General features: G+C 39.0%; 1 protein-coding gene across 3 annotated transcripts in view; it reads left to right on the plus strand.

Moving 5' to 3' along the window:
• Window positions 1-14,872, plus strand: part of FOCAD (focadhesin) — a 114,050-nt gene that overhangs the window by 13,141 nt on the left and 86,037 nt on the right. For all 3 annotated transcript variants that reach the window (XM_074165952.1, XM_074165954.1, XM_074165953.1), the window contains 5 exons: window positions 7,355-7,456; window positions 9,591-9,795; window positions 11,979-12,185; window positions 12,639-12,726; window positions 13,411-13,613. In XM_074165952.1, coding sequence (XP_074022053.1) covers window positions 7,355-7,456; window positions 9,591-9,795; window positions 11,979-12,185; window positions 12,639-12,726; window positions 13,411-13,613 — 805 coding nt within the window. The remainder of the gene's footprint in view (window positions 1-7,354; window positions 7,457-9,590; window positions 9,796-11,978; window positions 12,186-12,638; window positions 12,727-13,410; window positions 13,614-14,872) is intronic.

Consider the following 14,872-nt stretch of genomic DNA (forward strand, 5'->3'; position numbering starts at 1 on the left):
AATTCTTAAGTTAGTGTTGATGATAAATTGCATCTACAGACCTCATTTTTCCTACCGCTAATAGCATTATCAAATGGCACTTTTTTGGGCTGCGCATTGTGGTGTTTCATTATTAATCACTGTTCACTATGGACCTTAGCTGATTTCTTTCATCATTCAGTTCAATGCTGTTATATTAATTTCGGAACACGCAGTCTGTCATAAAAGGCTTGCTTTTTTTTTTCGGATAGCAAGCCATTTTAATTTTAGAGGATGTGTCACTTGCACTGACTTTACGCAGGTTCCACTGACTTCACTGTCATAGCAGCGCTTAGATCAATGGAGGCATATTCTACTCATTAGGAAAAGTAATTAATTCCTAAAATATGACAAAGGTATTGAAATAAGCAGCTGCTATAACTCTGTATCTCTGTGTGAGGCTTTGCACTTTAAAAGTCCTGGCATGGTATGTCAACAGTATTTGTAGCTCTCTGCCTGGCAAATGATCCTGCCTGTGATCTTGCTGGGTTCGAGTGCTAGGCATGCAGCAAGTATTTGCCTCTTGTGTGCTGTCATCTTGGAAAGTTGAAATAGGCAATAACCTTAGGCTTTTTAGTCTTTGTACACAGATAGTAAAAGAGGGCGTAACTTCAGTAAAATGTTTACAGAATGAAGGGGGACATATGAAGACCATGTATGTAAATTAACAAATTTTAGAGAAATGAATGTGGGAAATGCCAGGTTTCTAGCCACAAGTATGAAGGCCAGACCTGTAATACGTGCATCCTTTGTGATCTCAGTTAGTATCTGTTTTCTGAACATGCTTCACGCAGTGCATCCCATCAGCCAGCTTTCTGAAAGTCTCTGTGTCTTCAAATTATTTGCCTGAACAGAAACACACCTGGCAGAGGGAGAAGCCAGTGGGAAAAAAACAAACAAACCACCACACCAAAACAAAACAAAAAAAAAGAAAACCCAAAAAAACCCCGACAAAACAAACCAAAACAATGAAAACCCAACCAAATAAAAAAAACATGATTAAAAAAACCCAAACCACCAAAACAAAAAAACTCTCTTCTGAGCTTGATAATTTGTTTCAGTGAGTGATTCTTCCCCAGCAAAATACATTTTGGTTTTTTTTTTCTTCCAGTATGAATTTTCCGGTTTCAGTTACCAGCTTCTGATTCTTTTATGCTAGCTTGACACTTCTTGCTGTAGGAAATTTCTGTTCTCAGTGAAGGCACATAGGCTGCAATGATGCTGTCCCTCAATCTAATCATTGCTAGCATGTGCTTACACTGAGATATGTTTTTCCAGGCCTTCATGAGACAGCCATGAGAATAATTAAACTTCCCCAGATTTGTAATGACTGACTCGAAAGATGAGCACTGGAACAGGAGCATAGCCTCTAGATTGAGGGAAATGATTCTGCTTTTTCCTTGGCACTTACAAGACAGTATCCGAAGTACTGTATCTGGTTTTGGGGCGCCCAGGACAAGAAGCAAGTGATAAACTAGAGCAGGTTTAGTGGAGGCCAAACTAGAGCAGGTTTAGTGGAGGCCTATAGGATGGTCACAGAATTAGGCATGTTTAACCTAGAGAAGTGACCGGTTGGAGGGAACCTAACAGCAACCTTCCCGAGGACTGAAGAATATATAGAATAGACTACTTCAGTTGGAATCGTCTACAACAATCATCTAGCCTGAACTGCCTAAGCAATTCAGGGCTGACCAAGTTAAAGCCTGTTATGGAGGGCATTGTTCAAATGCCTCTAAAACACTGACAGGCCTGGGCCATTGACCACCTCTTTAGCAAGCCTGTAGTGTTTGACCAACCCCCAGTAAAGAAATTGTTCCTAATGTCCAGTCTAAATCTCCCCTTGGGGTAACTTTGAGCCATTCCCACGTATTCTGTCACTGGATCCCAGGGAGCAGAGATCAGCACCTCCCTCTTCACTTCCCCTCATCAGGAAGCTGTAGAGAGCAATGAGGTCGCCCTTGGCCTCCTTTTCTCCAAACTAGACAAGCCCAAAATCCTCAGCTGCTCCTCCTAGGGCCACCAGCCAGATGTAGCCCCATTCACTACAACCCTTTGAGCCCTGCCCTTCAGCCAGTTCTTCACCCAGCGCACCATGAACCTGCTCGTCCCACAGTTGGTCAGCTTGTCTAGAAGGATGCTGTGAGGGACAGTATCAAAAGCCTTATTAAAATCCAGAAAAATTGCATCCACCAGCTTCTCTTCAGCCGCTAGGCATGTGACCTTATCATAGAAGGATATCAAATTAGTTAAACAAGACTTTCCCTTTGTGAACCCATGTTGACTGTGCCTGATGATTGCATTAGTCTTTAAATGCATTTCAGTAGTACCCAGTATAATCTTCTCCATATTTTTTCCCAGGTAATGAGGTTAGACTAACAGGTCTGTAGTTTCCTGGGTCGTCTTTCACGCCGTTCTTGTAGATTGGAATAACGTTGGCTAGCTTCCAGTAAGCAGGAACTTCCCAGACTCCCAAGACCTTTGATAGATGAGGAAGAGGAAAGGTTACCAAGAATGCAGAGCCTAGTTCTTGGTGGAGGAACAGTGGGCGATGAGCATAAGTTTATAACCAGGAGTTTCTGACTGGATGGATGTAAGTAAAAATGTTACGCTAAAGTAAGGTGGCACTGAAGCTCTCGGAATTATCCCAGTCATAGACTGAACAAGACTTCAGCGCTGTTACTGAAATCTGCTGTGATGCTCCCCGCCCTGACCCTGTGCCTTCTGCCCACCCCTCATACCCACTAAGCTATCATTTCCTGCTTTCCAGAGTGATTTTTGACAGTTCCAAATAGAATCTCATCAGATCTTATATTTATTAGAACATGGATCAGTAAGCATGCAAAACTGTATGCTTTCATGCTGCTGAGTGCTTTGGAAGCAGTTTGTTGTATTTTTTGCTTTTCTTTCCCTTTTTGTTCATGTGACTTTTCTTAATGCTAAGAAAGCACTAGCTTAAAAGCTGTTCAGTTATTCCAGACAGAAAGCTAAATATCTGCTCCTGAAGAGCTTGCCCAGCTACCTTATTTTTAATTCTTCTTCCTGGGCGTGTATATGATCTCATTATCTTAGCACGAGATCACCTCCAAATTTAATTTGCCTTTTTTTTTTTTTTAAAAAAAGAGTAAGCTGAAAGCTACTGATTATTCTTTTACAAAGATTTAAATACAGCGTGTTAAATTTCCTCTCTTTTCAGCTTCATTAAAGAGATGCTAGACATAAAAGATTCCATTGCTAAATTTACTTCTGTCTCTTTAGGTACAATAGCCTTATTAAGGGCACTCAGTTCTGTTAGCCCATATGGCTGGTGATTTTCCTTGATTTTATTGCTCAGACTCTAGATTTAGTTTTTCAGCTTTATTATTGATTTTGTAATTATTTCCACTATTTATGTCCACTTACTAAGAATGTTTACTTCCTCATATTTATGTGTTATGACAGTAAATTAGTTATTTGCCATGTTCATGACAAATAGATTTTGAAGATAGATTCGTGATTATACTTCTGAGGCTTGGTAGCGTACGGGCTCTAATGTGTCTGTATATGGAGATAACTTCGCAACATTTTTCTTTATCTGACTTTAATGCATTCCTGTGGATTTCTGCTGTTTTCGTAAAGGCACAGTTGTCTTCATGTCTAAATACAAATTGCCTGAATCTGGTTTAACCTTCTTGCTGACAAGTTATATTCTAAATATTATCTTGATTTAGACCAATGGCTTCTAGGCTGATATCCTGAGCACTGCAATTAAGTCTCTCTCAATAAATAAAAGGTTTTTCTTGATGCCTAAAAGTGTATTAACAATGCTTTTTACTTTGTGAATATCCTTTCATGGCAGGAAGTGCTTTGTCAGTCAGAGCAAATTACCTACATACTCAGACCTTAGGATCCAATGTAGTTTGAAGTTTTTGAAGAGAATCGGTTGATCAAACTTATTTTCTCTTGAGGTATCTCAGAATTCTTACTAAGATTTTTTTGTGGCATGTGAGGACGCTGCAGTTAGGTGCTGTTACCTGAGCTGCAGAGTTCAATGGGTCATATTATCATATTTGACTGTTGTCTTATATTGAAAGAGATATTTGCAATTTCCTTGGTCGTTAGCTCTATTCTGACCACATTGTGAAGAAAACATGAGTCATTAGGAATGTAAAATATTCTGTAGCTAGCTTTCATAACTTGGGGGGGCCTTTTATTCAGCTCCTGGCGATATTTATTACTCCCTGATTATCCTCAAAACTAGTCAGTTGGCCAGGATTCAAACAATGTTAACACTGAGAACGTAAAAATAACATAATAAGGATCACTCCTTTAAGTTTAAGGATATATCTGCTAAATAATGTTTTTCAGAAACAGTGTCTGACAAGGCATAGCAAAACTCGAAACATTCCTGTTTATAGCAGCTAAGTATTGCTGGTTAAGCTCGCTTAAGGGAAGCCTTATTACACTATCACATTGTGCAATTCAAATTTGTTATGTAATGGAAAAAACCAGATACATATTTTTAATTCTTTTGTGGCATTATTGCAGATCTCATTCACTTCACCTGGACCTGGGTTTGTTTGGTGTTGCTCAAGATGAAGCCTGTGTTGTAGCACAATGCTACTGACTACGAATGTGTCTCAATGAATATTGTCTCCTGTAATAAAAAAGGCTGCTTCAGATCTTGGGCTTTCTGCTCTTCACAGGTTTTTAAAACAACAATAACAAACCAAATACCATTATAAATTCTTACTAACAGACTTATTTCACTATATCACTCACTGTAGGAAAATTAATCGTATATCAAAATAAATATAACAGTTTCTTCACTGCAGTGTTCCGTATCTGCTGTTCGTTATGTGAGACAGCTCACATGCATGAAAGTGAGTTGGCCTGTAAACACATGCAAGGAGCCTTTAGGTTGTGTTAGAGGTGTGTGGGTGTTACGGGTGTAATGGTATTGTTTCTCACTGTTTTATTTAAAAGGCATGGTAAATGTCTGAAGCTGAGACAGTCTCTCTTGAGATGTTCCACTTCAATTGGTGGGTCTCAGATCATCGAGTGCTGTATAGCTAAAACTGACTGAAAGTCTGTTTGGTCTGTAGCCCAGATATGTTGGACGTGAAGAGGAAAGATGGTTAACCAAACTGAAGGTGGTGGTCTGCAGCATCTGCAGTCCCTAGCATCCTGTGTGGTGTGCGTGCATTTGTTACGTTTCGATTTATTTGTATAGCCATGCTCTCTCATGTGTGTCTAGCAGATTTGTGGGAATCGGCAAGACTTTTCTCTTCCAAATTCTCTCTCTTGCTATTAGGAAAGTTATTTCTGCTCTAGAGCAGGGAAGTGTCTGGTTGGCTGATGTTAAGCTGTTGGTATTCCAGAGAAGAATCTATGCTACTCTGCTTGTAGTTGGGCGAAGCAGGAAAGGAAACTGGGGGAAATAAGAACATTTAGCAGGCAGGTGGGAATAAAGGGGGCAATCACATCAAGGACAGTGGGTAAACTTCAGAAGGAGGTGATAGGTGTAGTGATGAACCTGCTTTCACATCACCAGTTTTTTTCCAATTTCCCACCTCTGCAGGAAATTTAATGCTCCGACTCTTATGTTCTGTTTTCTTTTCTTACACTAACTTACTATAGTCAAATGACTAGTTTTGCTTCCAACAGAAAAAATTGTATACTCCATTCCTGCCCAGCTTTTACTCTACCTGCTGCTGTACAATGGTAGTCATAGATGGAAGTGTCGCACTTCTAGGTGGTGTAAATGGCCTTCAGTCATTGGCTTTAGAGGTGGGGAAGGTGTTGGTGATGATTAATCTGAGAACAGAAGACTGCTAGACCTCAATGACCTTTTCAAATGCAACCATTGTCAGAGGGCTGGCAGTAAAGTGGAGGTCTCTAAGCTGATGGTGTGGCCAGCCTTTTTCCTTTCCTGCTTCTTTCGATGCCTGTGAAAAGGAGGAAAAATAAATAAATAACTTAGGAGCAAATTTAAAGTAGTAAGTGGGATGATGGTCATCTTGATTGGTCTCAGGTGCTGAAGATTTGTACCTATACTTGAAAGGGGTCAGTACTGGGTCCAGTCCTCTTTAATATATTCATCAATGACCTGGATGAGGGAATGGAGCGTACCCTCAGCAAGTTTGCTGATGATACAAAACTGGGAGGGGTCGTTGACAAGCCGGAGGGCTGTGCTGCCATACAGCGAGTCCTGGACAGGCTGGAGAGTTGGGGAGAGAGAAGCCAGATGTACTTCAATAAAGGCAAGTGTAGGGTGCTGCACCTAGGGAGAAATAACCCTATGCAGCAGTACAGGTTGGGGACTGACTTGCTGGAGAGCACCTCTGAGGAGAAAGACCTAGGAGTCCTTGTGGACAATAGGATGACCATGAGCCAACAATGTGCCCTTGTGGCCAAGAAAGCCAATCGCATCCTAGGGTGCATCAGGAAGAATGTGACCAGCAGGTCTAGAGAGGTTACCCTGCCCCTCTACTCTGCCCTGGTGAGGCCTCATCTGGAGTACTGTGTCCAGTTCTGGGTTCCCCAGTTCCAGAAGGACAGGGAACTGCTGAAGAGGGTACAGCAGAGGGCTACAAAGATGATTAGGGGCCTGGAACATCTCTCTTACAAGGAGAGGCTGAGGGACTTGGGTCTTTCTAGTCTGGTGAAGAGAAGACCGAGGGGGGGATCTGATCAATGCTTATAAATACTTAAAGGGTGGGTGTCAAGAGGGCGGGCCCGGTCTTTTTCCAGTGGTGCCTGGGGATAGGACAAGAGGAAAAGGGCACAAACTTGAACATAAGAAGTTCCTCCTAAACATGAGGAGGAACTTTTTTACTTTAAGGGTGGCAGAGCACTGGAATAGGCTGCCTAGGGAGGTGGTGGAGTCTCCTTCTCTGGAGACATCCAAAACCTGCCTGGACACGTTCCTGTGCAACCTGCTCTAGGTGGACCTGCTTTGGCAGGGGGGTTGGACTAGATGATCTCCAGAGGTCCCTTCCAACCCCATGTGATTTTGTGAAAGACTGGACTTGATGCATGGCATGTGGTTCAAATTTTTCTGTGGGTATTTCTTGGAGCCTACTGCTAGAGCCTAGCGCTGCTACCAGTGTCTCAAATAGGGCCACACATTTGAATGGAAAGGAAAAGAAAAATCAGACAGAACTTTTCAAATAGAGATTTTGTTTTAACCTTGTTTTCCTGAAGTTACTATAAAGTGTGCTCTTTTGACCAGTTGGCAAAGCTGGTAAAGAGTAGTACCACGGACTCTACTTCCACAGCTGCTTTTATTTTGAAGATAGTTATTTTGCACACTCACTTTCTGCATTACAGGTCCAAATGTATTTTCTTTGTGTTTCAGGAGCACTCCTCATCCACTAATCACTGTCCTTGAAAACAGACCTAATTGCTGGCCCGTTCTACTGCAGCAGATAACGGCATTTTTCCATCAGTGTCCAGAGAGGTAAATGAATGAATAAATAAAAAATAGCAAATGTAGATAATTGAATTGTTACTAATGTAGCTCTTTCCTTTAAGGCAGCTTCAGTGAGGAGTGATAATTCTGTCTTTTGAAAAAGATAATTATAAAATTTAATGACACCATTTAAAGGTTAAAGAATGATCAATCAAAAATTGTTTTTATAGGTTTTTTTAACTCATTTATGTTGAAATAATTTTTATGGATGTGGAAAAATTGGTTCAAAATTGATAGCACCTTTGGAAATTTTTTTCGAAAGTAAGCAATTTTGATTATTTGCTTTGTCAATATTTTGACTGTTTAGTCAAAAAAGATGACTAGTACGCAGGTTTAACTCATCTATACAAAATGGTGGGATGATAAAGGGAAAACAGACAATTATATCTCACAGCAAAAGGTGAGGCCTTTAAAAATGATGCATGCTTCTTGATTAAAAAACAAACAAAAAAAAAAAACGAACTAGAAAAATTGGTGGCACAGCCTTATTATAAGATATCTTTAACGATGAACAAATATCCAAGCTACCAACAATTTCAGCACTTCTTCATGCATACCTCCAAGGAACTTGTCTAATAAAGTTTCAATGTAACATACCAAATGCTGAAGTAGCCTTAAAGCAAAACGTTTTCAGTGATTCTAAACCTATATGTATGCTTTTCAGATAAAAAGTTTCTTTTTAGTCCTGTTTTCAGGGAAGACACCTACACATCCAAGAGAGTAATAGTACAGTGAAATTGACTTCTGTATTCTGTTGCTCTGAATAAACAAATAAGTTTAAACATCTCTTAAACTTCTGGTGGACCTAGGCTACATGATCAACAGTAAGACTTTTCAAGCAAAAATCTGTTTTGTTAAATGTAATTGATCAGAATATTTTTAAAATACTATTTGCAGACTTGTTCTTCCACTCAGCTGCTAAATCTGGGACTTCTGAAGACTCCTGTCAAATGTCTGAATGATGGAATGAACTGTGGATTTTTTGCTGGTTGCTTGTTTTGAATTAAAACAGTTGTTGTTCTGCTGAAAAGGAAAATATCCTAAACTTCCCTTGCTGCTTTTTGTGCAAAGGTTTCTGTGGAATAAAGTCCTAGACTGGGAATATAGAATCATAGAATCATTTAGGTTGGAAAAGAACCTTAAGAACATCAAGTCCAACCATTAACCTATCGCTACCAAATTCACCACTAAACCTAGTCCTGAAGTGCAACATCAATGTGAGCCACCTATGTTGATAAAATCTATGACTAAGTTCTTTGTAAAGCTCTGCATTAGGGCTGAGTCTTGTTTAGAACTGACTTTTAATTTTCATTCCCTGTGTGTTTGTTAATATATTGGTCATTGGCTTTATTTGATTGTTTTAGTATAGAATCATAGAATCATAGAATGGTTAGAGTTGGAAGGGACCTTTAAAGATCATCGAGTTCCAACCCCCCTGCCATGGGCAGTGACACCTCCACTAGAGCAGGTTGCTCAAAGCCCCATCCAGCCTGGCCTTAAACACTTCCAGGGATGGGACATCCACAAGAACAGCTGGTATTCCTAATGTGGTTAAGACAAAAGAATTGTTCTGTGATAAATTTTTTACTGGGAATCCATCTTGGTTAAAGCAGTTCCTGTTTCATGTAATTGTTTAAGACTGTTGGGCAAAAACTGGCAAGGAATGGACTGTTCTTTCTAATGGAAATTAGGTTTATGTGTTTTGAAAAGGTATTTCTGAACAGTCTTGTCCAAATGCTACTTCAGAATGGCACACTAGTCTCTCATGACATTCAGCAAGGAAAATCACTTTCTTGACCTGATGAGAAAAAGAAATGAAGGGTAAAATGAAGAGTGTCATAATCTGCAAGTACTTATTGAAGAGTATTCATTCTTAAATATTGAGTCTTTTCACAACTGCACTTAAATGTATGGTTACTGTGTAAGATCTCTCTCATGACAGTACTTCATGCTAGTAAGTCAAAGGTTTTTTGGAACAGTTAGTAATGCCTTTCACAACACCTTTCTGTTAATTACCTCTTGTAAATTTTTGCAGGGAATGTCACATTGCTTAAGTTTTCCTTGTTGTTTGTTACGTTTTCAGTAGAAAGCAGCCTCAGCAAACTTATTTCTTGAACTGCAGGGCACGGAGTTCATGTGTTGGCATAATGGCTCCATTTCTAAGATATCTGTATTGCGAACCATCTCAGTTACGGGAATATGCTGAACTGCGAATGAGTTTACTTAAGATCTTACTTCAGCCTCATGGTCCAAAGCACAAAGAAGCGCCCTCCATGCTGGAATGCCAGATTCTTCAGTTTCTGTTTGATTTGATTCCACACCTTCAGGTACAGTTGTTGCTTGACCCTACCTTTTACAAAGAAATGCTATCAAAGCAATGACAGTATTATTGCCTTTAAGTGTGCAAGTGTAGCATTCTCTTCCATTTCCCATAGACCTGATTTTTTGGTAGTACAGAAATGTAATAAACTGGCTCTTTCTGGTAGATGGTAAAACTTTTTAGTTGTTCACGCAGTCTGATACACCTGGTAAAGAGTAGAATGAAACATGTCTACCATAATTATTTGGTGCACTAAACATACATATAAACTTGTCGAGACACCCATCAGAGAGAGAATGTTGGTAAATGGCAAGAGATTTGTCAAAAACAGGTAATTTTTAACTTAACATGGGTAATATTATAAGGAAACAAACTATATGAGAAGCATGATTTAAGTATTCCTAGATATTCCTTTCTCTCTTTGTAACAGAGGGATTAGCAGATCTGAAGACAAAACTCAATCCCTGTGGAATATGCTAAAGTTTTTGAATGTATTTTGAAGTTGCACAGTGATACGTGGTAAGAGCTAGGGATTTAATCTTTCTGTCCCCTTTGGTTAGGGGTCTGAAGTGTTGGTTAAGGTTAATAGCTCTGCTTTGCCCCATGCTTTACTGTGACAGTGGTTAAGCTTTTTGTTCCTCCTTAATACTAAACCAACATCTTACCAGTATATTCAGTCAAACATGAGGTGCTATGGTGTTATTGTCATAGAGGGAGAGTTTGATAGTATCATTCATGTAAAGCCAAACAGTCTTGATATGAGGATATCTGGTAGCATCTTCCTCCTGAGGAATTTTACTAGTAAAGCCCACTTTCTACTGGTAGCTACTTCTTACAATGTTTTGGACAAATAGCTTGTATTATACACATTTATAGGTTCAGGTCTAATCTTTGCGATGACAAGTACATGCTGACTTTTTCTAACCACAGGGGCATGTCTGATTTTGTCTTGTTTCTATCCGAACTTCAGTATAACAGTATGCCCTGAACGTATGACCAACCTTCTGACTTAGTAGCATTTAGCCATAAAAATGGCACTGAAAAAGACATATAATTAGTTACAAACCTTTCTTTCCTCCGTGCTTGTTGGCACTTTTTTTTTAATACTAGAATTCTGTTGCATTTTTTTTAAACTCAGCTTAATACTTGAATGTTTTCATCTTGCATTAGAAACAACTTTCACAGTGGAAAGGAAATACTATCTTCAAACCTGTTTGATCGACTGTTACATAATCTGTCATTGCTTCTACTTCTTTCTTTTAACCTCAGGTTCTTCTTATCCTTCCTTTAAGCTTAGCCTTATTTAATCCTCTGTATTGTATAAAACCGAAATGCTTCTTATTCATTTTGTCTTACTATATCAAACAAGTTGTCTAAAGTGCAGCTCATCACCTGCAGACTTTTCTGCTGAAAAATTCAGTGGGCATGAGGCTTCTGATTAAAACAGATTATTCATAGAATTTGTTCCAAGGGACTAAAAATTGGGATGTTATCCTCAATGCTGGCTCCAGAGTTTGGATCAGAACAGCTGGATTTGTCTGGAACTTGAATTTTCAGGAGTGGAAATGCTTTCATCTAACTCATTAGGATTTTGAGGCAGCCTGCTTCTCAAAACCTCTTTACTTGGCTTCCAAGTGTGGAGATACTGCTTTAGGGGGGAACACACTTGAGCTTTTCATTTTTGTGGTAGGTAGATTACATGGTGCTCTAGAAGAAGATAACACCACTGCCTTTCTCTTTTGAGACATATGTTAAAATCTTGGTTACATTACAGAAGAAATAGCCTAGAGCAGAATGTTTCTGTTACAAGAATATTTACCCATTACATGGAATCTCCACACTATTTGTTTTATGTAGCTGAGAGAACCCTGAGAGCTGAATTAATTTACTATTGCTTTTGAGGGAGAAGGAATTTTTGTCATCAGCTACCAAGAAATCTTTTTATTTTTTCACATATTTGTAAGTTTGCTTCAAAACATTAAATAGCAGTTCATCTGTTATTTTTTCAGGGAAACTGGATAAGAGGTTCTTTGGTTTAGTTTATAAATGTGTTTCTTCAAATCTTAGTAATATTTACACTGGAAACATTGCAGAGCTAATAGAATTCATTATAAACATGGGGAAATCTGCATAGATTGGGAAGGGGAACTAAACCAGAATATGTTTTGTTTTTTAACTACTTTTCTACAGCTTAAAGACTTACTGCAAGTTACAGAAGCTTTGTTTTTTGTGCAAGAGCTATTCCTCAGCCTACTGCGCTACCCTGTGTTTTGGAAAGCTCAGTTATCCCAGTTTTGTCTGCAGCTGATTTGCTTCTGTGAAGTGTGTTTAAATGTAACAGGAGAATGCTCATCTTTAATCTCCTTACTAGAGGACAACTTCGAGCTCTTAAAAGAGGTAAGAGTTTATGCAGAAAGAAATAAAATGGTTGTATTAAATTTGAAGAATGCCATTTTTTGAGACAGTATTTAGAGACATTGATACATGGCATTCGTGTGCAAGTGACCAGTGTTGTTTCAAAAGCTTCTAATTTTTTTTTCTTGGTTGAAGACCTTCAGAAGGCAAAAAAACTTAACTGGTTCTGTGTATGTATCAGCGTTTTAGTATGGGAGTTGGTTGAAACTGAACTAAAATGCTTTGAACAAAGTAGCAAATTCAAGTTATGTAGTTATTAAGTTAGAACACTATTTTTACACTATTCATAATCTTCATTGTATGTACTGTGTTGCTGTGTGTGCATTCACTGTGATTCATGAAGAAACTCCTTACAGAGTTTCCATTGTTGCCCATTTGTACTGTTTAACCCCACTGAAAAACAAAGACTTGAACCTCTTTCTTTTTCCCTTGCAGGTATTTCCAGTGGAACAGTGTGTAATTGGGCTAGCGCTTCTATTGCCGCAAACACCAGAAAGTCAACAAAAATCTGTCTTGAGTCTAGGTAAAGCTCTTCTTCTGAAAGAGGAATCCACATTCTTAAGACTGTGTCTTTCTTCGTGTTTATGAAAATAAGCACTGCATTCTGCTGAAGTTGGATTGGGTGGTGAAATGTTTTTTTATAAATAGGATTGTTCCTGAATTTAAGAAGTAACATTAGATCTGATGGCAATAAAGAAAAAATTTCCTGTTACGTTGACTTTTTCCATGAAAGTTACTGTATTCTAAGCTCCCTGCTATCTTGGAGCTTATCTTTTTAATTTTTGAGTCAATAACAGAGTATTACAACTGAGATTCACGCATCCTGAATGGTTTCTTTTGACAGACCTCAAGAGAACAGGCCTGAGAGTCATGGCAATGTTTGGCTGAGCTTTGAACTTAGCAGTTTTGATTAGTGGAGTTATTCCAGTAAAAGTGAGGGACTGTGCTACATTCCTTTATTGTATTTTTTGTTGCCATCAGGTACCTTGCTATAAATATCAAAAATGTATGGGTCTCTAAATAGAATTGGAGTTTTACCATAAAATTCTTCTGCACTTTAGGATCCAGAGACTGGAGTTCTTGGGACTGTTATTTTGTTCAACCAGAGTATTTCCTAGAAGTGTTTGTCTCATGTTTAAAAGTACAAATCTTGTTAGTTCTTTTTTCCCTGCCTGATTTTTGTTTTTCCCTGCTTTGTCTTAAATAGCCTACAAGCTCCTTTCCTGTTCAGAAACCCAGAACATCTCAAGTACAGCCCTTACTTTGGTGATGCCTGTACTACAGATCTTAACTTCCACAACAGTTGGGGACTGCCTATCAGAAGATGATTCTGGAACTACCAGGCAGCTGCTGGCTACAAATCTTTTGAGAATATTACAGGAGGAAAATGTGAAGGATAAAAAGGAACTGGTAAAGTTTGTAAGGTTTTTTTCCTTCTTTTGGGCAGGTAGGGGATGCTGCATTACACATAGGTGCTTGGGAAAGACTCTACATGTGTGAGCTTCTTTGTGTAATACATTGTATGGAAACACTCGAAAATATATGCAGTCCATAAAACTAGACTACTGGTAAAGTGAAAGTACGTTTGTATACTAGATACTGTTTTACTTAGGAGATGGGATTTTTTTTTTTTGCTTTTAGAGTCTGTATAGATTAAAGAATTCACATGCGTTATTAATCAAGGAACAGGACTTAGTAGAAAACAAGGTTATGTATACTTTGTCTCTTTCAGACTTCCTTATTCTAGTCATCTGCATCCTTTTTCTTACCATCATATGTGACTTAGCTACTACTCTCTCTTCTTTGGCTGAAGAGAGTTACAGAGCACATAAATGTCACTTCCAAAATTTTAGCAAATTATCCTGGATTTTTTTAATCTATGCTGTTGGTTTTTTGTTTTTATTTACTTATGTCCCTCTTAGCTGCCCTCAACGTGTTTGTTGCATCTGTTCTGACAGCAGGTAGCAGCAAGTCTCTTTGATCAAGGTGTGCTTAGCACTGTGGAAGCTAAGGTCCCTTTCCACTTTATACCCCTATTATGTGGTGTAGGGAGGGTGGTGATGTGATAAATTGGAGACAGAAAAAGATGCCAGTACTGACTTCTGCCGTGTCTTGTCCTAGAATCCCTTTCCAATTTCATCTTCCATTTCCACAAATCTGAAGAGTTAGACCCATTTGTACTCCTAATAAAAGATGAATGCTTTAAAGTTCACATCGTGGGGCCCACTGTTGATCCCTGGGAGATCTGACTTGTGACAGGCTACCATCCTGAGTAAAAGCCATTGATCACCAACCTCTGAGTGTGGTCTATGAAACAATTTCCTGCCCCTCTTGCAGACCTCCCATCCAATCTGTATCTTGCCAATTTGTCCAGGAGAGGGCTGTGGGAGATGGTGTCAAATGCTTTGCTGAACTCCAGGTAACAACCACCGCTGCTCTCCACATCAACAGAAGATGATATTTTGTTTTAGAAGATGGTCAGGATAGCCTGGCATGATTGGCCTTGGGTAAATCTGTACTGGATTTTCCCAGTCACCTGCTTCATTTGGTTTGTAATAGTTTCTAGAAGGACTCATTCTACCATTTTCCAGGGACTGAAGTAAAGCTAATGAGGCTGTAGTTTCCTGGGTCCTCTTTTGGGCCATTCTTGTAGATGGGTATGAGATTTG

Source organism: Numenius arquata, chromosome Z (assembly GCF_964106895.1).
Source record: "Numenius arquata chromosome Z, bNumArq3.hap1.1, whole genome shotgun sequence".
Taxonomy (NCBI): Eukaryota; Metazoa; Chordata; class Aves; order Charadriiformes; family Scolopacidae; genus Numenius; species Numenius arquata.